At 40.3% G+C, this 26,605-nt stretch overlaps 1 protein-coding gene across 1 annotated transcript; it reads left to right on the top strand.

Moving 5' to 3' along the window:
• Positions 1-1,731: 1,731 nt before the first annotated feature.
• LOC139453010 (homeobox protein ceh-2-like) lies at positions 1,732-26,293 on the top strand. Its single transcript, XM_071234637.1, has 3 exons — positions 1,732-2,410; positions 15,981-16,153; positions 25,522-26,293. The coding sequence occupies exons 1-3, from the start codon at positions 1,999-2,001 to the stop codon at positions 25,735-25,737; spliced, it is 801 nt and encodes a 266-aa protein (XP_071090738.1). The 5' UTR covers positions 1,732-1,998; the 3' UTR covers positions 25,738-26,293.
• The last annotated feature ends 312 nt before the right edge of the window (positions 26,294-26,605 follow it).

Raw genomic sequence — 26,605 nt, 5'->3', positions numbered from 1 at the left:
TAGCAAACCGCTACCAAGGGGGGTAACTCGGGTATGTCAGGTATTTGCCTGGATACGTGTGTGCGTGTAAGTGTAACCTACCTCGAACATTTGGTGTATGGCCTAAAACCAGTGACCAGTTAATCCCTTTGTTATAGCCGGGCATAAACACATTATTTGTTTGTTTGTTTGTTTGTTTTTGTAACCGTAGTTTTCAAATAGGGTTCATAGCGAAATATACACCGACGTGTTTCTCTTCTGTAAGCTATTTAATCAAATATTCACAACCTTCTGTGTGAAAAGTCTTATCTGTGTCAGATTGCACAGGAGAATTATGAAAAATACTCTGGTGGTCAAACTGTAAGTCGGAATTGGGAATGAACAGGTTTCGGACTGTGGGGGGATTTATTTGTTTGTCTCTTTATGCAAAATCTGAGAATAAGGTGCCAAGCCTCCACGCGTATTCATGGTGGGAATTGGTTCCCAACCCATGCTTGTCGTAAGAGGTGACCAAATCACCGGATCGTCGGGTTCAGACTCGATGATTTACAGGCCGCCGTCATGTAGCTGGAATATTGCTGAGTTTGGTGTTAAGCAACAATCAAGCACACAAACAACAAACAAACAAACAAACAATCAATTGAAGCAAACAAAATAAACAAATGAAACATACAAACAAATGCTTGAACACCTAAAATAACACATGGCCCCAACGTGATAATGGAATTCCCTATCTGCACACGTCAGCAGTAATATACTTTTCATAACACTTCTCTTGCAAAACAAAGACAACTTATTACAGTAAACATTGCCTGCATCCAAGCCGTACTCGGTGTTGAGGTGTCGGTCCCCAAAAGTTCCATGTGTTTAACCAGACAAGTTTCACTGGGTATAACACCGTTCGCATTAACGGTGTTACTGTGTATATTTATACAGATTTGAATGTGAAATATTATATATCTTTTTATCGATTACGTATGTAGTGATATATAACAACACACGTCTGGCATTGTCAAACATGACCAAGTTACTGTTGAAAAGGGGACACGTGGATTTGATTTTCAGGAGTTTAAAGACTAATGTTTACCAATTCTTTGACAAAGAATGGACCTTTTCCGTGCCAAAACAGCTATAAAAAATGTTAACACTGTCAGGATGTGACAGTTAAAATAGACACTTATATGGTCATATTGACGAGAGTTAATGTGTCAGCATAGGAATGATATACAATTAATGTAAACAAACAGAACACAAATTTACGATATTTTTCATTTAAACTTGTACAACGATAAATAACCTTAGCGTTACCCAAATCCTCAGCATTTACCCATGCATGGGGGTTTCCATAAACGTGTAACGGTTATCAATGCGGTTTTCTATTTCTAAATACGAAAAACACCCGCAAGACTGGTGACACTTTTATTTCTTATCGACCATCGATCAGCTTCATTCAAGTGTATTATCGCCATGTAAGGCATGTAAACAGCTTTAATTGTGAGAGAAAGCTGTGGAATACTTTCATCCATGTGTGTCGAGAAGTATGTTACTCTACATGGAAAGTCTGGACTGAGTATGACATTGCCACATGCGCGAGAGACCCTGTCCTCGGCCAAATTACATCTGTCACCGATCACTATCGTCTGCGCTTGACTTGCCTCGGAGATCCTGCCCTCTAGCGGCCGCGCGTGTCTCGTGCTGCCTCCCACCACCAGCCAATGAACGCATGGCTCAGTCAAGATGGGATATACGGGACAGTGCGACTGAATATAAAACACTTCTAAGTACTAACACACAGTTTCCTATGTCGACGATTTTGTGACATATCACTATCGTAATTCGGGAGAAATTTGTGTAATTGCGTGGCGAGAAATTACCCTGGTCTAGCAAGCTGGAGAAGAAAGTTTGGAAGTTTTCTCGTTTTGTGACGTTTCGTGTTATGTCAAAGAGATTAGCGAACCTGCCGTTGAGCAGGTAAAGACAATCCGCACTTACTATTTCAAAACACGAGCATCTCGCAACATGATGAAACCGATCGTACCCACAGCGAAGAGGGCGAGGCATGGTTTTAGTATAGAGTCACTCATCGGATCTGAGGGGAGACGGTCAGAATCCCCAGGGGTAGTGAGAGAGAAGATCCACCCAGGGGAATCCGAACTCGGGGGAAGAGTCCCACCCCTCCACCCCACGTTACCGTCACCGTTAAGAGGAAGTTTTTTCAGTGAAAACCCAAACGAACTATTAGCCCTGAGGTCAGCCTGGGGTCTTGTATCCCCACCCCTCGGAGCATTTGGTCATTTGGGGCAAGGTGGATTTGGCCAGGCCCAGGGTCTCCCCTTCAACCCATCTCTGTTTGCTGGGGGTCGGGATCCCTTCCAGCTCTACCCCTGGCTCCTAACCCGGCATGGCCACTGTGTGTCATACCCATTCCCAGGTACGTCTGTCAGAATATTTCTTATATATGAGCTATATGTACATTACAACGACATAAATACTCGGCGTTTAACCTCTTTTTAAAACCCATGGATGCGCCCAAAGGATTCATTACAAATCCTTATGTTTCTAAATAAAGGTGTAATAAATCATCAAATAATAGATACACTATTATATTTGATTATGTAACTACATTCGTTTCATATATTTATATCACTAAATATTTCACAAAATATCGCGTTCTCTTAAAACTAATGTCTGACAAGTCATGCTTCATCAATACACGTTCTCGTCCCATGCATCGATCGAACTAGCAGATAATGTTTCAAGACAGAAATTTGACCGAAGTTAATTATCGCTGACCAGGGAATTCTGCTAAATCAATAAGTCAAATATTTGAATCTGCACCATACTAGCATTGTTAAACGCCTTAATGAGGGAGATGTTTTCTATAAATACATTAAGTTTTTGTTCAAGTTCTGTAACCGATAGATTTTCAATTTGCAGGCGACATGAAACCTCTCTACGAGTGATACTGTAATGGCCCATTGATTAAAATCAGTAACACACCCGCCCAATTGACTACCTTTTGTACTCTCCATTTTTTCTCTCTCTTGACAACAGAGCTGAAACGTGGAGAGCAACGTTATAGCTCTGTCTATATTGTACGTACTAATAATCAATGGTGCCTTGACGTTTAATAAATATGATTTAATCCTTTGAACAAAGTATATGGAGTTTTTCAGAGCTGACAGAGTTAACAAGAAAAAGGGGTTTGTTTAACAAGAGGACAATGGAACAAACTGAACAATTATTTTTCGTAACTTTAAAATGTTTGGTGTTCAATATATTTCATTTTTACATGACGTGTAATAGATAGTTCATTTTAATCTGCTCACTTCATCGCTGAGCTTAAAGATTTAGAAACGAAAATCGATATCTTTTCTTTTACTTGCATATAACCATATTAGAATTATTTATGGGTTTTAGTTGCGGTTTAGTACTGGACCTATACTGATCTTCAATGATGTATGCAAATAAGTGACATTAACACACATATTCATAAAGCATAAATATGTTACATCACCTTAATACAACTATCCATGAAATAGAGAATAGGAAGGATATGAGCATGCAAGGCACAGTGTCACGCAATTAAAATAAATTGTTTAAAGTGATAAGGCTGCACAACACCCCTTTAAATATGAGAAATGACACTCAATATATTTAAAAAAAATAAAATTTCATATATATCATGTTCAGGGGGTTTCAAAGTTCGAATCTGAGAAAATACTTGTCTTCGTGGTTCTCTCGATTAAATCCTCCTCGATCAATGCATGACTGCCCGGGGCCGGATGAAGATGCCAAGTCTCTTGAACCTCCTCCTGGTCCCCTCCCCCTGGGAACAGTGTCTTAGCGGTTGTATAATTTCAATCATGAAATGATGTTTTTTTTTCATTCGTTGAAGCATCCTAACAAACCAGCAACTGATTTCATCCATATATAGACGCTTATTGTACAGCAGCACAAACGAATTCCATCCAGTTGTTAGATCAGTGGTAGGGATACAGGAGTGAGTGACATTACTTTCACACTTGCACACACGTCGAGGTTTGCATGACAGGGTTAACGTTACTGAGAATGGGTTGTTTGTATACGGTTTTAATAGTCCTAGTGCTTACATTTGAATCTTACTGTTAATATTAACATGCAAGAACCATTCAGTTACTATAATTTCATGCCTGATATTTGTTTTTGCATGAATGTATTATATACGACAGATGTTGTCTAAAGATTTGCATCTCTCTGACATTGATATCACATAACTGTTTATTTTGTCGTTTATCTTTATAATAAACGTCCCTGTAAAAAGCAGGAACATTGTTATTTCCTTGTGGATATAATTATAAAGATGAGCGCTAAAAAACAGTTCACGCGGCAACAACGAAATATGAGCCGTAAAAAATGACATCATCTAGCCCAATGTCTTTGCACAAACACAACTTACTGGATGACGAAACAGAGATATATACATATATATATATATCTTATGTTCATAAATTGTTATCTTATTTTTGCACTACAGAATCTAAAACGCTATGATGATAAACAGAAACTCCCCTTCATACATAATTTAGATATGTTTTTGTTTACTTTGATTAGTATATTCATTAGAAATATTGAAGGAGGTGTTATTATTGTAATATTATGTACTGGGTGTGTTTGCTGTTTGGACGGGCTTGTCATGATAAAACCATCATGCATGTGTCCATTTGAAGTGCATATAACGGGGGTTGAACGTAATGTAAATTGAAATTTCTTAAATTGAATCCTGGATGAAATATAGCCGAAGTCATGTGACGCTAAGTATATGTCAACACTCACAGGGGATAATCCCTTTATCAAATGTACTTAAAATCCTCCAAATATTTTACAACAGCCGGTCCCATGTTCTGCGTCCGACCCCGCCTCCTACAAATACCAGTAACACTGTACGCAAATCTGTACTACAAAAGCCCTCACATGGCGTCTTGGGTTTGCATTATCAGGCGAATGTTGAATGAGATTATTTTCTCTCTTTCCTGCCCAGAATGACTCTGGACCCGATAGATCATACCAAATTCACACATTTTCTACAATTTCAAATTCATTTTTCACTTGAACGACTTCCCGGAATAACGTTTTATTCCCCAAACGGACAATATTATTTACAGAATAAGGCCAATTTGTTGAAGCCGTATTTACCCCTATGCCCTAATCCCCTATTATGAAGCCGTGTTGCGCAATCACTTATCATTCACTTCACTGGCAACTTTCTTCTCTATCCGTCTGAACTTCTACACAGTAGCCTGTGATTTGAATGTAAAGAGCAAAGCAGTTGAGGAATTAGCCCCGCTTCAACTTCCATTCCCACAGACCTGAGCAGGAAGGGGGATCTGTTAAAGGGAGACAACCTCTGTCGCTCTGCTGTCTATGTTTGTGAACCTTCCGAACCGACAAAAAGCGTGAAGTGAACCAGTTAAATAATAAAAATCTCAATTACAAATTTAACGTTTTTCTTCGCAATATGGCCATGAAAGGGAATCTTGTCACTACATTCCGCGCATCATTTTGTAATACTTCACCGGCTATACATTTCCCTCCCTTGAAAGTATTTTCATAGAGTATCTCGGTAACACTTGTTTGATTGTGTGAATATTTTCATTGACTGTTAGTGTAAGAAGGGAACCTCTCCATTCAGATTAACACAGTGAGGCGTTATAAGCCGGTTGATAAGTCCCCACTGATGGGACAACGGCGAGTCAGTTCTCCGTGCATGAATCCTCGAGTCCGACAACCACCCTCCCTTCACCATCCCGTCTCTCCCAGATCGCCATTCAGACTCAATGTAAAGGTATTAGCCAATATTAGCAACTTTAAGAGAGAGGACCTATTTATTTTGTTTAGCTACCGGCCACTTGAGATGAAGATAGCTCGCGGGAGTTTGCGCGTACAATTAACACCTGAATTGCGACAGACATGATCGCTGGCTTAATTTAGACCTGGGAATTTCGCCACTCGTCTTCACAATAGACATGCCCTCTTGCCTCCTCATCTACATCTAATCTATTAGCATTTACTTTATTTAAAACCAATTCCATTACAAGGTGTGATTATTCTTTTGAGGCAATCTTCAGCTTGCCACAAGGATGTGAATAGAAAAGGAGGGAGGCCATAGGACGTTACAGGGAACCGCACGACGCCACACAAACCTCTTGGTCTACCGTGGCCTCTTCTCTTCACACAGAATTCGTCTTTTCATGTATGAAATTGAAATTGTGGCAGATATTTGTCATTCGCGTCGTGTATTCACCATCCGATGATTGCCTCGAATTAAGCCTGTATCCCCTCGTGATCAGATGTAACGCGTTATAATGAGCAGCAGTAATGCGATTTCCTCTTGTCCGCTTTGTGTAGATCTACCATTAAACCTACGTCCCATAGTAATTATGTCGGATATGTGGATCAGAAATACTCTAACCAGGTATGTAGCACCTGTAATTAACATACCGTTAAACAGGTATCAGTACACCTGAAGCGTTCAACAACACCACTGCAGTTTACCGGGACGAATAAAATATTGTGTTACCGATGTATGCTAATCATGCCGAGTTCAGTATCTTTCTATACGAGGAAAACGTTTTTTAAGATCTTTGTTTTTAATATTTTTATGAATAATTACAGTTTTCTTGCATATTTTCAACATTTTCCTGATTTACAATATTAAGCATAAGGTATTAGTTGTACTACTCATTGATGTTATGTTATCACTTTTTGAATATTCAGGCGTAAATAAATAATATAATACTTATTTATTTTAACAAAACGTTTTCAGATGTCATGATTGATAATTATTTACCTATGTTTCTTGCTAACAACATTATGGTTGTCTATGAATAGATATTAAAGGACAAATGATTTGTCACGACCTGGAAAAATATCTTGACCTGCAAAATATCCACTTTGCAGGTGATTCGATAAACATGTTAGATTAAAAGAAATACAAATATCACCTATCTCTATATTAACCTTAGTATACCGTATTATTTATATTTAATAACTGTTGGCTGATAAAAAGCTGACAGACACATGACATTCTACATGTACATACACTGCAGGTAGATACCTACATAAACGAAAACGATATCTTTGAAAACAAAAATCGGATATAGAAATACATTTGTCAAATTGTTCAATATTTATATAGTACTTGTTCAATATTTAGATAATACTCGTTGAGTAAACCTTTCTTCGTGTAATTAGTACATCACAACGTGACTACTGGATTAATTCCAATTTAAGAAAAGGTGTTTTTATCACTGAAATATATATTCGTCGCATCCATTATTGTTTTATTGTAAATGAGGGTTGATTTATGCATTCATCTGAGTTAGTTTACTGTAAACTGCAAGTCACTATACCAGTAGTCATGGTAATATTCCACCTGTTATAAAACTTTTTATGTAGAGCACAGTGTCTTATGATTTATCCCGTACACGCAACTCTAGTGTACACACACACTCACCGAGGCGTGCTTATGAGACAATATATAATGAAATTAGTCGTTCATCTTTTCATGTCTTATTTGTAGATTATGTGAATTGTGTTTAGGTCCTTTATTTTAATGTGAATACCAATTAAAAGGAATATGTATTCCACTTAAACAGGATGACTAAATTATCAGGATCAATAAATGTCACAATGTAACACAATGTGGTCTCGTGTTACTGTTTATTCTGTAAGCTGCCGTGTCATGCCACGCCCACACATAGGAAAAAACAACTTTTGAAAGAGTCCTGTCTCTTTTGTTGAACTTGTCAAGGCTACCGGACAGTTTCATACATCCGTGGAGCGGTCTCTGTCTTATATTTACACATGTACTGAAAGAAAATACATATCACGAATTTCAAAAGGATTGTTGTCGAATCACCCCGAGACATTACAAAAGCTATAAAAAATATTTCAGTCTGCTAACACAAATGGCTGGGCGGACTGCTCTAGGCTTGATTTCATCAAGAACATGGTAAAATCGTGAGGTAGAGGACACAGTTCATTTGTGGTGTAAAAAAATGTTCGTCACAAACCAAACCGATTACTAATAATATATACTAGTATATGTTCATGGAAATATGAAGTATCTGACGATCCCTCACAAACGTTGATTAGTATAGTAATATTTTCCCATGATACATCAAACCAATCACATATAATATATAGTAACATATATTATTTTATGGAAATAGTATGAACTATCCCTCACAAACATTGATTAGTACGGTACATGTGTTTCATGGTACCTCAAACCGATTACTTATAACATGTACGTGTTTCTATTTATGTAAAGATTTAAACCTATCTCACTATCCTGATCAAACGCTGGGATGAATTGTACGTGTTTTCGATTTCACTTTTCAATCAATAGCATTTGGATCGGCGTTAGTATCCAGCCATAGCATATAAAGACGTAAGTGAGAGGGATACCCCGGCAGCAGCCTGCGTTGATGATGGAACAGGTTAAGTCATGATGTCGTTACAAAGGAATCTTTAATGTTACCATAATATATCCTTGCATCTGTGCGTAACGGGAATATTAATATTTGATTTAAATAATATGTTGAGACACACAGCTTTTCCTTTGTTGTGTAGCATTACTTAAATCGCTGAATGCTCAAGATGACTGCTGAGAACAATAAGATGCTATTGACCGTAAGTGCGTTTACGTGCAAGACAGTGGTGGGATGTAACACAATTGGACTGATATGAACAATAAAATCTGTTTCATTGTCATACATTGTAACATTGCACATGTTGCTCCATCGCGTATAGAGTTTGTCAAGTGGTATCGAATTTTGGCCATTTAGTTTAATAACATAGTCGCATGTTGAATTATATCATATATTATATATATCAAAAGAAATAATTCATTTTAGTTTACCATGGAATGGCCTTTATACAACTGCATTCTATATATGCAGGAGCACTTATCCTTGGTGAGTCTATCACTGAAGTCACTATTCAAGTGACGTCATTTATTCTAAAAACTAACGGTGGTACAAGAGCATAGTTTACAGACTGTTTACAGCACGTGATGAAAGACAGACATATAAATACTGGTATGATATACAACATTATTTTTTGTTAACTGTGGTGAGAATAATTGAAATAAACTTAGAAACTTTCTTGATATCTTTAAGTCCTGTATCACATAACCCACTCACCCACCTTGCACGAAATCTGTACTGAATGATAAATCTATAGATGTATAATAATTCTATCCTTGATAAGCAAGTCTAGATAAATCGATAGTAAATCTCATCTAGGGATGGGTCTTTTATATGGACAACTTCTTATTGTTTATATAATATAGAAATCATGAATTTAACTAATAATCACTGCCTTAGAGACTTAATTAAGCAAGTCTGATAACTCATATTTATACACCTGGCCAATATAATCTTTTTCTTGTAAATACACATACTACTAAAAAAAGTGAAGGACCATCATTCTTTTTATATTACTCTTGGCATGACAGTCTAACAAATAAAGGATGGGTAGACCATCACCTTCTTTAGTAATATATATCTATAGAGCTAAAATGAACATGTAAAAAGATAAACTCGTCTGCAATAGATGGAGAGTTGAACTCTTGTAAGACACAACACATGTCATGTTACATCAGGCAATTGATTCTAACTTGGTTACGTAATTATTCACTTAAACAGATCCGATGATCATTTGGCACCACCACATCAGACAATAATTACATGATACAACGTACCTCCTTGACTGAAGAGCGGTTTAACAGGGGCCTTTAATCTTCATCGTTGCCTTGATGGGTTGTCTATGACGACACACATCACCATCCTCATACACATCGAGGGAGGGAACATGGGAGGAGATGACATTGGCACATCAAAGTCGGGGTGTGAGTAGGTGTGATGTGATCATGTAGTCCAATCACCAACCTACCCCTCTGATGGGACCCTAGCACTACCGGGTGTAATTAGAGAACAACGTGATTATCACTACTTTGTAATAAGCGCAGTCAGACATGTGGTGATTTAACGGTGATGCAAAAGGCAGTAATTGTTTTAAATATCTGCCTTTTCAGATCCCAATTTAGTGCATGAGAAACTAAAAGGATTATATCTGTTTCACCACAAGTTTCAAATAGAAGTTGAATCCTTTTCCATGTTGATATGGGCTATCAAGATAATTCAAGGGTTTCAAATCCATAATTTGTCACCTATGATTCCTGGAGAAAAAGAACTACCGGTTTGTTAATTATCTTTGAATATGCTCTCAAAAAGCATGCCCGTAAAAGTAGACAATATCAGATACTCTAAATTCTTTTTTATAAATCAACATCAATGTATTCTTTGACTTCATCTGTGATGGTCGTATCATTTTCAACTTGAAAAAAAGACATGCTCACGTGAACAATTTACAACGCCAAACTGACCTTCTTGACATTCGCTGTCTTCAGTAACTATTCCACGACAAAAGTGTCGACGTATATCACGGTATACATGTAGTTCATTTCAGAATGTCGCGCTTCAAGTATTGTTAACATGTAATACTCAAAAGAAGTTGAAGAGCACACGACTCATGTATATCACTAGAGTTAAACTGTCATGGCATGACATACAAAGAATCGGGTGTTCTTTCACCTGGGTAGTATATATATATATGAGTCAATCGGGACATCCAAAACGGAATATTTAGGGCAGTATACATTCATTACATTATCTTCCCATATGTTTTCTGGTCGGGGTTAGGACATGTTTAACCTCCATTCATTGATAAATCAGATGAATCCCCATCCTTCAGAGCTTACTCATTTAAAGGGACTAACACCCAACTAGCTGACAGTCCAAGCAAATTTGAGTCCATTATTTACATTATTTATAACCATTGTCTCATACTACTCAAATTGTATAATATTTACTACTCAAAAGAAGTTAAAGAACATCCGAGTTATTCCTGTTGCTATCGCTAATCTGTTAATGACATATTAACTATAGTGATAGGACACATCAATTAAGAATCGGATGTTCTTTTACTTGTTTTGAGTAGTATATATCAATTTAGTATTAGACAGAGACACTGTCCCAATTTCATACATATTTCTTTTATTACAATGGCTAAATCTAGAATTGGAATGAGATGTTTTTTTACCAAATCCAAGATTCTTAACACTCGTTATCTGATGTATGAATAGCAGTCCGGGCAAGGATGGGAACTATTGAAACTGACCCGGTCTGCATATGATTAAAAACGTTTTGATATACATGTAGTTCGGAATGCAGTTATGCTGAAGGAGCTTACTGCTCTTGCTTGTCAAGTAATGCATATCCAAATTTATGCGCCATTTCGGTATAAAGTTTAAAGAACAAGAGTTACACGACAAGTATCAGTATAAGTAACATGTCCTTATGACTTAGCGCAGAAGGTGTTGTCGTTAAACACTATGTCTCGTGGATTAATATTTTGTAACAAGTCACTGCGCTTGTCAACGCCGAGCAACGCACGATGTGACGAGGAATAAAGCTTGTATCACACAACTATTGTATCACGTATTGTATATATCTCAACGCAGCGTGAGGGAAAGCATCAGAGCGTCATCGCCTTCATAAAAGGGTATGTGTTAACACATCCACTCTCATGCGCTGGTACTCACAATATATGCCCAGGTGCTCTGATACGTGCAAAATTTTGAATAGATATCACACATAATTAATAACTAATAGCCTATTTTGTTGTTGTATGTTTATGAAATTGTAAATTCCTCCCGTCTTTTCGAGTATTAAGGGGATTATATTCGAACAAATATCTCTTTTTTAGTCTCGAGTTGACGCTACCCTCTCTTCACTAATATCTCAATCTTTCTCAGGGCAGAAACCGTCCCTCTTTGATACCTGTGAATAGCGAGGTCATTTAGTTCACCGGTGTGAACGTCGTCACAATGGACAACAAATAGACCCAATTTTTAATTACTGTATTCGTTGACTCTGCTAGTAGTATACCTTTGTCAGCCCTTTTGTACAGGTGGGACGATGTTCACATACAGCTCGCCTCATCTGGGACGTACGGCGTTCAGCGCTCCATACAGCGCCGCGGCGACACGCTCACATGCGTCCCTTGAATGATACGCTTATGAGGGCCGAGGACAACCTGATAAGCGATGTGTGGAGCTTGCTGAAGGCAGTCGTGCTGTATCGCAGCTGTCTCAGACGCTCACTGGCTTCAACACGCGCTTCTTTAATTAATGAGCGACTGGAGAAAAAGATGAAATAGGGTAAATAGTGAAAAAACTTATTGCGGGAGGTCCGCAGTAGCGCAAATACTCGTGATGTTTTCTCCTATTGGTGGGTCTTTGTGGATGGGCACTTGCCTACCACTTCAGCACACCCTTGCCAACTCCTCGCAGCGCTGTTAGCACCGATAGGTTATTCTCGGCTTTGTTGCAGAGCGAAGTGTTTAGGGGAATCAGGAGCTTTGCCCATGTGTAAGACACACTTCGAGTTATAATGATGTCCTTTCTATACCAGTTACGGGACTGAGACAGGGAGATGCTCTTGGCCCTGGTACAAACCGCATTACTCAGCACAGCTACTAGTTGTGTAGGATGTTAAACTTGAATAATTTGGTGAAATCCCGGAAGGTCTTAACAACTGATTGAAAGGGTTTATTCTAATTCCGATATTTCATAAAAGCAAACACCCGCACTTTGACAAGAACACTTCACAAATATCATTATTTGGAATACCCGTTTACAAAAAAGCCAGGATACCGGTCCATATGACCTGCGAGACAGGGGTGAGCGAGTGAGTGTTGTTTAACGCCGCTTGGACAATCTTTCAAGACGTATCAGGTAGTCATGGAGTAAATCATAAAACGTTTTAGATCGTTGACGTCCTCCACTTTCGCAAACAACGAACACGAGTATTGAGCTGTCGGTCCAAGGATTATGATCGGGGTAAACCTAGCACTGGAACCCTCGACCAGCGGATACTGGTACGACAAAGGCGCGTAACTGTGCACAGTGAGCTGAACCTAAGACCTCTTGGCAATATGCGCCCTCAACCCAGAGCAGGAAGAACAATGGCATCAGTTCTGCCTGCCATGCACAAGTCGGACCGGAAGTATGCCTAGTAAAAACAGGAACTTCCGGTCTAGTTGATACCACAAGTTCGCTCTTATGCTCATGAGACAATCGTTATCATCATAGAATTAATTTATTTACAAATTCGGAAACAATATTTCCATCTTCCTCATACTTCCATTTATTTGATGAGTAAAATATATTAAAAAAATATAATTCGTCTGTAATGCATCCGGCTGCATAACTTGCAAATATTAATTAACGGTGCACGTTACTGTTTATGTACGTTCCCACGCGCGCTTTTTGTGTCTGTGTGTTTTGTTTGTTTGTTTGTTTGTTGTTTAACGCCGCACTGAACAATATTCCAGCTATATGACAGCGGTCTGTAAATAATCGAGTCTGGACCAGACAATCTAGTGATTGACATCATGAGCTTCGATCCACGCATTTGGGATACGATGACATGCTTTAACCAAGTCAGCGAGCCTAAACACCCGATCCCGTCAGTCGCCTCCTACGACAAGCATAGTCGCCTTTTACGGCAAGGATGCGTTGTGAAGGTGTGAATGCAGTGTAACACAACACTAAAGCAAAACACGTAAACACGTAAATTGTATTTGTTAACAATTATTTTTACATTTTGAACTTGTTCTTGTTCAATTTATGCTTCTATCCCTGATCGACTGACATCTGGCGTCCCATGGCGTCCCCTGGCTTCCCGCCCCTCTTCCACCGACTGTTCTAGCCGTAGTGTAATCTCCGTCACTCGTCACATTTAGAGTGCATGACACCGCTCCAAAACCACAACACAACTGACACCAGCTGATAATTATACCATAATTCGCCCATTAAAATTCGTAATATTCGACATATAATTAGTTAGTGGAAGGTTTATGTGCGATATTAGTCATTACAATAAGCTGTGATTTATAGACCATCTCGTTTTGCACAGTTTGATTGGCCATATTAATTGTTTTAGCTGAAATGGACGCAAAGCCTCGTCGCACCACTGGCACATCGTTCGTTATCAAAGAACCTCGGTCCACTGTGGCAGTGAACGTAGGAGGTTGACTATTTGCCAGGATTTATAAAGATATTTCTTCGGTATCCTGTTGTGTTCTGTTGTTCTGTTTCTGGGCGAATCTTTCATTGATAAAACATGTTGTCATAGCAACAAAAACATGTCTGTATCTTCCGTCAAAATAACACAGTAAAATATAACGCTTAATCAATACAAAGGGTACACACACATAAGCACGCACGTAAAGCTTTAGCAGCAAACATCGACAACAGACACGCTCAAGCAAAAGAGGAAAAACAACAAAGGCAAAACATAGCCCCAAAACAAACATATCGCAAGATAAAAAGCTCCCAATTAACCACTCAAAATGCACCCCCAAACAAACAAACAATAACAACAACAACAACAAAAAAACAAACCAAAAAACTCCAAACAACAACAAACAAATCACTCATTAAACAAATAATATTAACAAATTCAAACAAAAAAAACCTCACAGAGTAAAGCAATACTAAAAGCAACCGTCGAAAAAGTAGTAATAAATAACGATATTAAAAACATAATACATAAATAAAATACGCTAATAAATAAATCTAAACAAATGAAAAGAAAACAAATAGTTTGACATATATCTCTGGTTTCTCCATTTTACAAAGGGATATACTTTCATGAATACGTTGATAATCATTATATATAGATAACATCTGTAGAATATAAAATATATACCTTTAACTCGTGTTTTTATAGTTGTTAAGTTTCGGTGAAATGTAGCAATTTCCTAACATAAATACATACCAATATTATTACCCGAGATCCGATATTCTGGTTGAGACACAACCCTCGCATCCCGTGACGGACATTTATACCAGGGGTATAACACGATATTTATACCAAACATAAACTCTACAGATAGAGGGCAAAGTAGTTTAAACTACAGTGTAATGATAGCCTAATCCGTCACCCGAGATTTGTGGGGTGTCTCACGTTCAGAGAAATATCATAGTTTTCTTCTGCTGAAGTTTGATGTTGTCGACCCAAGGCTTAGATGTGAGGTCCCGATAGTCCAAAGGGGGATCGGGTTTCATTTCTGAGCTTGTATTTAGACGTATTATTCCTATCAAAATCTTGACTATCCATTTTTACGTTATATCGTTTTAAACCCGTAACTATAAAACTTAATGGAGCTTCAGTAAATGCTACTAAAGTGAGGAGATATATATCCGAGAGATTGTCCCGAGATGACCCCGGTCGGGGCTCACTCGGTTGCCAAACACGCCCAGTTTCATTCAGAATTGTCACATTCGAAGGCTACCATATATTTAGGCCGCAGTCTTTTTAAAGAGAGAATAAGATTGTTTTAGTCCTTAATCCTTTGTATGACACGCCCAGTTATATGATCCGCCCGTGTGGAGTTATTTTGAAGGGGGTATAAGTACGTTATTTGTACGTGACCCACGCAACGCAATTTCATACATAGAACGTAACGTTCTTGTTTAGTTATCAATATCTAATCGCTCATGCTCATTTGAAAAGGTAAATACATAATAATTAACAAATAATCCAAACATTATCAAACGAGACATCGTCTTAGTATTCAATCCATGTATCAAGAAGGGTATTGTGTGGTCAAAATGGTGGTAATTGTGACCTTGGCGTTCATCATAATATCAACCACTGGTTGTCCAAGTCCAGACTCAATTACTTGTGTCCATTCACATAGTGGTCACCGCTTAATACGCCCAATGTGTTTCGTTGGAAAATTGAGACTGGTTACTCTCTATCACTGACGTTGTATATTGTAGATCGTGGGTACCTGTGTTATTGATGGCCACGATACAGTGGCATCAACTTGGACGTGATGCCGTCTCGCCACTACCGCATTCTAACAAGCCTTTGTTGTTTCAGGGGCGCCGGAGTCTAACCTGCTGTTCCATCCCTACCGGAAGCCAAAGCGGATCCGAACTGCCTTCTCCCCGAGCCAGTTGCTGAAGCTGGAACAGGCGTTTGAGAAGAATCACTACGTCGTCGGTCAGGAGAGGAAGGAGCTAGCAGCCAAACTCAGCCTCACAGAAACACAGGTAGATCTACCTACATGACGCTAATGCACTGTGTTAGTGGGTAGGTGCGTCCCTGAGTGAGTGAGTGCGTCCGTGAGTGAGTGAGTGTTTGGGTAAGTAGGTGGGTGAGTGAGTGGATGGGTGTGTATGTGGGTTGGTGGGTGCTTGAGTGAAACACAGGTAGGCATACCTACCAACATGACGCTAATGCACTGAGTGAGTGAGTGAGTGCGTCCGTGAGTGAGTGAGTGTTTGGGTAAGTAGGTGGGTGAGTGAGTGGATGGGTGTGTATGTGGGTTGGTGGGTTCTTGAGTGCTACACAGGTAGGCACCTACCTACACGATGCCTGTAAACCTACTAAGTGAGTGAGTGAGTTCGTGCGTGCGTGCGTCGGTGAGTGTGTGAGTGAGTGGGTGGGTAGGTGGGTGAGTAATTGAGTGGATGGGTTTGTGAGTGAGTTTGGCGTGTGAGTGAGTGAGAGTATTTAAACACCGCATTCAGCAATATTCCAACAATAATGAATTTCGATTATGTAGTTAAAGTGTTTTTGAAAGATTACACTCTTTTGCGTACAATATTTACCTTAAACTTTCATAATAATCGTGTTTAAGTTTAAAGGTGACTACAATCTATACACCGTTGAAAAGCGAATATTATAGTTCATTTAAATAAATAAAAAAATTAAGTACACCATGAAAGATCAATATCGAGTAAATGCATTGGGTTAAGTTTACCACGGTGGAGCGTACCTTCAAAGTGACATCCTAGATTCAAATACAGTACCATAACACCGCGGGTGGGAGCATTATGAATCATAATAGTATGAAATATTGCTACTCATGAAAACACATTTATGGAATCGATGAGCGAGAAAGTTTTAAATGATTTCCAAGTTTATTTAACCGTCCGTGAAAGTCTAGCGTTATTAGCTCAAAGAGAATGCCTGTTAGCGTGAGATCAATGGAGGATCGCTTCTCTGGTAATTCTCGCATATGAGATATAATGTGGTGATACTCTCTGCTGGATACATGCTTATGACGACAGATTAGTGCTAGAATTAAACAGTCTTTCCGACATAGCCCTCAAAATATTTGTTTTTGGCCCTCTTTTCCTGATTGGGTCGTGGGTTCAGTGTTACCCCCGCAAGGCAAACTGTAAAGCGAGCAGAAACTTTTTATCACAACACGGCGATCGGAAATCAACCTCACGCTCGCTAGAAGAGCGCGTGATATTGTCCGTCATCTGTGACAACTTATTGAGCCTCCGACATTGGAGAGTTCTGCAGTTGAATACGACGGCCCTCCATCCATGGGTTAATGAAAATTCCGCTATAAAGTTGTGCCATTGATTCCTATGAGTAGCCATTGCAGATATAACGCACGTCCGAATTTTTCAGATTTCAGAAAGAAGGAAATTAGGTCTGGTATTTCTGTCGAATTAGGCTTAAATTATTTCGCCGTGTTGGGATTGGGGCAGATTATCTCATTTACACGACCAAACTGTAATTAGAAGTTTGCTTTACGTGCTCAAACGCATTTAGACAATAAAGACTGTTACAAAGGCGGCCTATCTAAGTGGATGTTACTCTGCTTAAGACCCAAGTCTTGAGACTCAAATCAACATCGGGAGGTCTGTAATTGACTCGATGAGGCGAAATTCAACCACGCCGTATTCTTTACTCCGGGGAGCGTATTTTGACGGCAGATGATGGGTCGATATCACGTGAAATGGAAAAATATTTTCCAAGTATTCTCCTGCTATTTGTTCAATCATATTTGTCCGTTGTAGGATGTTTGAAGCAGTCGACTCAGTGCGGAGTGATGAGGCCCCGTCTCTTGTATCCTTCCGCTAACTTAACGTCGTACCTCCTTGTTGAAAACCCCTTCAAAGATTTGTCAAATTATTATGTCAGTGATTCGCGTCACATTGAACTAAGGAGCTAGTTAGGCGGTATCTTCAACATAATGTTGGGCTAATGAAAATCAGTGTAATTGTCGCGGGGCTTGACAAGAATCGAACAAGTCGTATTTACAGCGGCTGTTTGATTAACCTGCACGATTCACCACGGAGTTATTGGCCCTTGGGTCAAGGTTAAGCCATTGGGATGCAGCCGCACGCCTACCTCCAATAGGGGCACAACTTTTGTGGTGTCTACATAATTTACATGCTATCAAATAACATTAACAAATGGTAATTGGCCCAATTGTGGTAGATGTTTATCTATATCGGCCTTCACTAGTGTGCCGTGATCATGCCGGGCACAAATGATACAAGCAAGGTAGAATAGAGGCGGACATGGGGACATCTTGGTACTCACATATTAACACGTGTGCGATTAGCACTACTCTGAGGGGAAAATGAGGTACATGACTTTGTATCAGAGGGGCTAATAACGCATGTTTTAGCGTTAACATATGCTGTAGGGTCAAGTCAAGGGTCGTCTCTAACTCGTACTTTATTGCCAGTGACTCCCTATTTGAAATATTGCTGATGCGACGATAAGACTCACATTCACCAGCTACAATATTTCTGAGAAGTATATTCTGCCAAATATATCTTGAAATGTTATCAAGTAGTTGGGTATTAGGTGTACATCTAATTTTGTGTATGTTTGTCATAAAAATAAATGACAGCTACACTTACAGGCTTACGCTGTGTCTGCGAATTGGATTTCTTGTGGTCAATATCCTTTATAAACATAAATGCTTACTAAAATATTTATTTTTCTAAACAGGGCTTGAAACACGTGTTGTCGAAAGACGTTAATTCATCAGAGGAAGTTACATATTTACGTACCCTACCAACAGATTGTGTGTCAGTTTTTTTTGAAAGATGAAATACATCAAAATGGCACTCAGTACACGTTGGCCAAGTCGTTTAATAGCACAGTGTGCCTTACATCTTCTACCTGAGCGCGGTTATTAAAGGTGAAATTGTACCGTATATGCGGTACACTTTACACAGTGGGAGGAGGATCGAGCGGGGGAGATAGCCTCGCGATAAACACAGATAACCACCGGTAGGACTGGCATATGTCGGTGTAAAGCACGTGGTGGGTGTTTTATACCAAGCAATCTCTCGTTAGAAACTGATCCCATGTGGTAAATGCTGTCATTTCCTGGTCTTTGACCACTGACCACGGGTCATCCTCCTTTATATCTGTTCATTGGTTGCTTTATACGTTTATTAAACACGTGAACACACGGAGATGGCGCTAGCTACCCGATACGGCTCTCGCTCATCTCCCCCATGATGCTGGGCACCATATATCATCGTCAAACCCCATCATGTCAGCTGTCCTGCCCCCGTATATCCACCCTTTTCACATCGCCAAGCAGTTTAGCACGTTTCTCATTCCAGCTTCAACACGCCTTCAGAGGAAGGAGAGGCGACCTGATATCTAACAATCGACACCATTTAATTTCAAAACTAAGTTTTGTGTAGCTCTTCATCGTTGATAGCCCGCGCGTGCTCGCAATTAGGACCACATTAAACATGATAATTTGTTGGTAATGAGGAAAGCGGGATTAAAGTCCTTCCTGGGTTGTGGGGACACGTTTGGGACCTCTTCAGACGTGCTAGGGTAAAGACACTTCAGACCGTATCAGGTGTTATCCTCACAATTACCGTGTTCAACTTCAATACAGGTTTTATCTGAGTCTAATTTGTCCATATCGGCGATCAGCCCGCTTGTCCCGATGTTTGCTCTTCTCGGGGAAAGTGTTGCGAGATCCGGCCTCGCTATGGCCCCCGCCGATACAAGACACCCTTTCAAACCTATTTGTTCCGCGTATTTGTCAACACGTTGCTGAATAGCCCTGGATTGTTCCTTTTCTGTAGTTGACGACCATAAAGGCCCGAGTAACCGATAGCCCGCCGCCTCAACATCCACGCCGATATGTTTCACACCGTCTTTGACGCTTCTCCAGAATGCAAAGCTTGATCGCCTGCGTATGTCTATGTTCACGTTCGTTCCCCTCCCACTTCCAACGCTGCCCTACCCCCACCCTGGCGGAACACTGATCCCCTCACCTGTTTGACACCTCATTGTGCCCCCACACATTGGTCAAACTGCGTCTTTGAGGAGCATTAACTTAATTGGCAAACATGTTGTTGAAAGTGACCGCCATTATCCGACACACCTTCTATAGTGCCCGGATGGAAGGACGACAATGAAGGGAGATAATGCTCTTTTATCATCTCGACAAGCGTTGTCAAACAAGGTCGCAGTTGCTGAAGATGTCAATGCGTCTTACTTTCAAGGGCTAATTGTGCGATAATTGAGCATACGTGCAGGTTTTAACAACAATTTCAGTCATGTTCTCACTTTTGTTCGTATTTTTTAGTGGAATCACTTCATTGTTGCGAAGATCTCTTTCTCCCCTTTTAATGTCTCACTGTTCATCCCAGACTAACGTTTCGACCCAGAAATCAAGTTATCTTATTTATAAATATGTATCTATAAGATACAAAATCCAAAATCCAAATGGAGCCAAGGACAATGCTAAATTTCCTAAAGCTAAGGTAATCTAGACTTGCCAAATCATTCTAGACTTGATTTGGATTCATTTTAAACTTATTTTCAAGGGAGAAGGACAGTGTTCAGCCAGCAATTGTTATTTAGTCGTACTGCGTATAAGTTGTCTGACTGGCATTTTCTTGTGCAATAAACAGTTACCAAAGGGTTATTTGAACACGATGATGTTTTTGACATGTATACGTATTCGGCCGTTAGCTGATTACATCGTTAGCTCAAAGTAATAGCCATATAGGGGAGCTGGCTGGTCATAATACGGCATAGCATGTGTCCGGCGAGTTAACATCCTGCAGTGGGTGACGGGTCCCTTGACCCTTGTGCAATATAGGAAGTGTGAGATATGTTTTTGTTTTGATTGGTGACAGATCCAGAGTCAAAGTGCCCGATCATTTAACTTGGGTAGTGACTGATGGTCAAACGGCGGCAATTGGGTGACTGATCATGCAGAAGATGACTGATCCAAAAGCCGTAATGTGGTATGGCTGGTACCACCTGATCAATTATACCTTGACTCATCACATAGCCAGTATGCAACATGCCACTTGCCTGATCTGTTAACATGGTTCACCACGTGGCTGATCCATTGCCACGGTGCAGTTCAACAGGTGCCCGATCTCGTAACATGGTTCACTAAGTGGCCGATCTCTTAACATAGTTCACCAAGTGGCTGATCCCATAGCCACAGTGCAGTTCAACAGGTGCCCGATCTCGTAACATGGTTCACCAAGTGGCCGATCTCTTAACATAGTTCACCAAGTGGTTGATCCCATAGCCACAGTGCAGTTCAACAGGTGCCCGATCTCGTAACATAGTTTACTAAGCGGCTGATCCATAGCCACGGTGCAGTTTAGCAGGTGTCCGATCTCTTAACACAGTTCACTAAGTGACTGATCCATAGCCACAGTGTAGTTTAGCAGGTGTCCGATCTCTTGAAATAGTTTACTAAGTGGCTGATCCATAGCCACTGTGCAGCTTAGCAGGTGTCCGATCTCTTAACATAGTTCACTAATTGGCTGATCTCTTAAAATAGTTAATTAAGTGGCTTATCCATAGCCACAGTGTAGTTTAGCAGGTGTCCGATCTCTTGAAATACTAGTAGTTCACTAAGTGGCTGATCCATAGCCACTGTGCAGATTAGCAGGTGTCCGATCTCTTGAAATAGTTCACTAAGTGGCTGATCCCATAGCCACGGTGCGGTCTAACAGTTGTCCGATCACTTAACATAGTTCACTAAGTGGCTGATCCCATAGCCTCGGTGCAGTTTAGCAGGTGTCCGATCTCTTGATATACTGGTAGTTCACTAAGTGGCTGAGCACAGAGTGCAGTTTGCAGGAGGCACCTGGAGTATTTTTCTAGAAGACCTCGGTTATTATTTTACAAGACCAAGCGTCATATTCTACAAGACCAAGTGTACTCTTCTACAAGACCCAGTGTCCTATCCTTTATTGTGCTGCAGCATGGACGAAGTCCAGCCTTTCAGCTTCAATTTTAGTTTACAATGCAGTCGCCTAGCCCTACAATGTAACTGATGCATATCAGAACGTGTACCCTGGCGCCTGTCTTACCAGACCAGCAGCCTGACGTTATGCCCTAGCTCGCTGCTGTCTGTTGTGGAAATATTGCATTAATAATTTTGTGAAATGAAATATTCGGTATTCATGCTTAATTTATCCCTTTCAGCACTGTAATTGAATTTCAGTCGTGCCAGATCTAAATTCTTTTGTCAGCAGACTATTTTGCTGTCGAAATTGGAAAATATTTCACAACTTACCACTTCTCCCTAATGCCGACTGGCGTTAATAGGAGGGGTATAATTATGAATCGCTCAGCACTATATACAAATCCCATGAATGAATCTGTCAGAGTCATTTTCCTCGCCGGTCGGTTAGGCTGGGATGACAATAGCAAGCGGCAGGAAACATGGTATATAGTGATGGACTCAGGCCATATAAAGGCAGGGTATATGTGGCAAGTGACACCCGGTCGGTATTCATGCCAAGCCCCATGCAGGGGCCAATCAAATCTTGTAATGCCTTGGTGTATGGCTGCCACGCTAAGCAGGCAGGCCAGCTATTTATCTATGCTATAATCATACCGCTATCACCACTAATTCCTCTATGTTCCGCCCTAGGAGGGGGGCGAGTGATGCATCATATGGCTTTAATAGGTTCCTGTAATATACAACAAAAAGAGATGTGCTTCATGGGTAAAATGAGAGCAGCAGTGTGGCGGTTATATCAACCCATCTCCCATCAACCCATCCTTATATCAACAAAGTCTGCTCACAATGTACATCCCAAGTATCTACACGCCCGATCGCTCCATCACCATCACCATCACCATCACCATCATACCCTAGCCACATTCTAACCCACTTCCCACCCACCACTATCCCTACGACCACCCCAACACCCCAACCGCCCGCTGCGTTCCACTTCAGCTCCTGTATTGATACACAGGGGCGATATGCATTTATATTAGCCAATTTCTTCGTGTCATTATTTGGTGTTTGACCCGAAAATTGTTTATCTGTCACATATTGTAGTGGTCGTGTCGTTACACTACGTGATTAGTGTCAGACTCGCAAAGTAAACACTATATTCTATATTCATTGACGTAGTGTCGTGGTATGATAAATTACACTGTCGTCTTTTTTATGCTGTACAACATAGAATAGAACAGAGAAACTACTGCAATGTCTTCTTAATGGGCTGTTTTGTATCGTCTGTGTAAAACATGACATGGTGTTCTTAAGGTAACAGTAAGTAAGGAGCGTCCATTTGCACTGAGGGGCGGTCGGGTAGCCTAGTGGTTAAAGCGTTCGCTCGTCACGCCGAAGACCCGGGTTCGATTCTCGACATGGGTACAATGTGTGAAGTCCATTTCTGGAGTCCCCCGTCGTGATATTGCTGGAATATTGCTAAAATCGGCGTAAAACCATACTCACGCACTCACTCCATTTGCACTGCAAGTATTGTGCATTGAGATTTATGGCTTAAACACTACCCCACAATACTCCACACACATGCAAGGGTGATATAATATAATGTAGTGCCTACAGTTTACTGACTAGCATTTTTTATGTAGTTATACAGATCAATAATTAGGTTTCACATAGCTTTTTTAAATATATTTCCTTTGTATTGCCAAACAAAATGTATTAAGCTAATAACACATTAATGCAAGCTAACACGTCAAATTCATAGCAAAACGAACAACTATTATTTTGAATAAAAAGTTAACTTTTAACAGCATATAAATCTTGAATTAATGAAAAAATACATTTGGTTATATTCAGTCCGAAATGAAATTGAATATGAAATTCTATGCTTTTCAACGAAATGAGTCGGTAAGTCTCTAATAACAACGCTTTTATTAGGACTGTGGTCACAGGTCTCCTATCCGAATAATAACTCAAACCCAGGAATGAAATCAACTTTGTCTTTTTATTCATGATATTTTCTAACTCAGTGGTTAATTATAAGGAAAATAGACTCTATTTGTAGCAAATGTGTCTAATTCCAGTACATTTATTAACTTCACAGTGTGTGTGTGGTTCTCGGGCTGGGCGACATTAGCTCATTATACTTGCAGCCACCGGCGCGCAGAGAAAATGGTTGATTTGAATGATAAACCTATAATATTGTGTGTGGTCACGGTTGGAGAAGCTGGGGGTGCGTGACGGACTATGTCCCCCCAACAGCGTCAGGGATGACTGACACACGTCAGCGGAAACTTCTACACGGAACGACACTTACAACAAAATTACTGCCCTACCACAAAGCATAGAGACGAGGGAGGCCTATATTAGCCTTTATTGAGGCATAATCTAGTTTGTAAGATATTTCCATTGTGTGTTGTTTGTGTGCAATCGGGGTAGGGGTACTGATGGACATTACTGTTGTAAAAGACGGTAGATTAGTGCCAAGTGTGCTTACAGCTGTAGCGGACCCCCCGAGCATAGCGTTATAATTCAAAGATGTTGTCCCCCAACAACACCCCCCCTCCCACCAGCTAATGCTAGACTTTGTGGCCGATTGTCACATGAGGGTGGGACTATTCTCTGTTCAGACCCAACTGCATATTAGCAATAAAGAAGTCACCCCCAATCCGTTCTCCCATCCCACTCAGCACCAGCAGCCTGCACGCATCCCCTTTTCATCTCTCGGAAATTACGAGACTTGTGGGCTCCTTTAACGATATATTTGTGCGTAACCTTATAGATAACTTTATTTCGGGGACTATGTGTCAGTGTAGGGTCGAACCTTTACTGGTGCTGTGTTGTTGGGGTGTTGGGTGGGTGTGTGCTTGGGGTGGGGGGTGGGGTGCGGTGGGGTGGGGGGCACTCCTGGGTAATTAGAACTTGCAAGTTGGGTGATTTGTTTTTTGCGAGGGGTGGGGTTGGGGCTAGGAGCACACGTGTTGGTAGAAAAAACACCAGCGATCACATTTACGCAAAAGGTAAACCCTATGGAGTGTTATCCCGTTAATCCGGACCCTGTTTGTCCAGTCACCTTGCCACCCTGTCGGTTACCAAGGGAACATGTATTTTCAAACAAAGGAAAATATCGATGATTTGTTAATTTTGATATTTTTGCTGAGTTTAAACAAACAAACCCTTACTTTTTATGCAAACTGTGTGAGCGGAAGGGTGGGGCGTGCCCGTAACATGCTTACTATTCCTGATGTTCATAATCAGTTCATATAATTTTCATCACTATTTTGCCTTTTACACCCAGTGAATCTCGGTAGATAACCGAGACTGATATTACCTGGCGTCGACGAATCATATTCAGTGTAATTAATCTCAATGTAAGCATGCATATTAATTGTCTTTTCTATTTAATTTAAGGTGAAAGTATGGTTCCAGAACCGGCGAACAAAATACAAGCGTGTCAAGTCAGAAGAGGGCTGCTCGTCGCCCCCTCACCCCCTCGACCAATCGGAGGCAGTGGAGGAATCTGAGAACGAGGCTCTGGCAGAGGAAATGATACCACGTGACTGTGGGGACGACGATGACGTCGAAGACGCCAGTGATGACGAGTGTGAAACAGTGGATGTTTCGTGACAATAGCTGGCGTTTATCAGTGACTGTGCTGTCATAACGTCATTCATTGTGGTCAATTCACAAACGCCAAATGCTAACCACAGAGACGATTTACACATTTTATGTACCGTACTAACAGAAAACGAGTCCACCTGACCAAAGAAATGTTGACATAATGCTGACCATATACTACAAACTGATTATATTGAACCTCTACGGCAATGTTTTGGCGTAATATGGTTGGTTCGTTGAGATTTGCACCGCACATCTTGGTGTCACGTTTGTTTGATGTTTAACGCCGCTCTCGGCATTATTACAGCCATATAAAGGCGAATGTAGACCAGATAATTAAGTAATTGACATCATCAGCATCGATTTTCCCCATTTGGGATACGATGACATGCATCAGCCAAGTCAGCGAGCCTGACCACCCGATCCCGTTAGTCGCCTCTTACGACAAACATGGGGTGCTGCAGACCAATTCTGACCCGGATCTTATCGGATGGTTTTCACATGTCCTTATACTGTATTCACTGTCCTATTGGTCGACAACATTATGTGAATGTATAATCCTATTTCATATTTCACAGAAATGCAAATTTTACAATGATGGAGACGTAGACATTGGATTTGAAAATGACATGTAATAATGTGTAATTTACGCGTTAATTTATGAAATCAATTATATGTATGAAAGTGCTATTAAACACGACCACGCTCTTGTGAATACTGATAAATATATTACAGGGCTAGTTCTTGTTTAACTCATATCACCACGTGATGTGAGACAACCTTATTCTGTGGGACTCATATATCATCTACACGTGATGTCGAATGACTGGGCGGAGTAGTGTTTGACTTGTTTACACATGATGTTAGAACATTATTC

Source organism: Haliotis cracherodii, unplaced genomic scaffold, assembly GCF_022045235.1.
Source record: "Haliotis cracherodii isolate W230 unplaced genomic scaffold, xgHalCrac1.p SCAF_9, whole genome shotgun sequence".
Classification (NCBI taxonomy): domain Eukaryota; kingdom Metazoa; phylum Mollusca; class Gastropoda; order Lepetellida; family Haliotidae; genus Haliotis; species Haliotis cracherodii.
Note: the sequence above shows the minus strand (reverse complement) of the source record. Positions and strands in the feature narration are given on the sequence as shown.

Bases quoted from the DNA above. Each gene is read 5' to 3' on its own strand.
- LOC139453010 (XM_071234637.1), top strand. From the start codon at position 1,999: ATGATGAAACCGATCGTACCCACAGCGAAGAGGGCGAGGCATGGTTTT. The intron at 2,411-15,980 runs GTACGTCTGTCA...TTGTTGTTTCAG, and splicing joins TGTGTCATACCCATTCCCAG to GGGCGCCGGAGTCTAACCTG. The intron at 16,154-25,521 runs GTAGATCTACCT...ATTTAATTTAAG, and splicing joins TCAGCCTCACAGAAACACAG to GTGAAAGTATGGTTCCAGAA.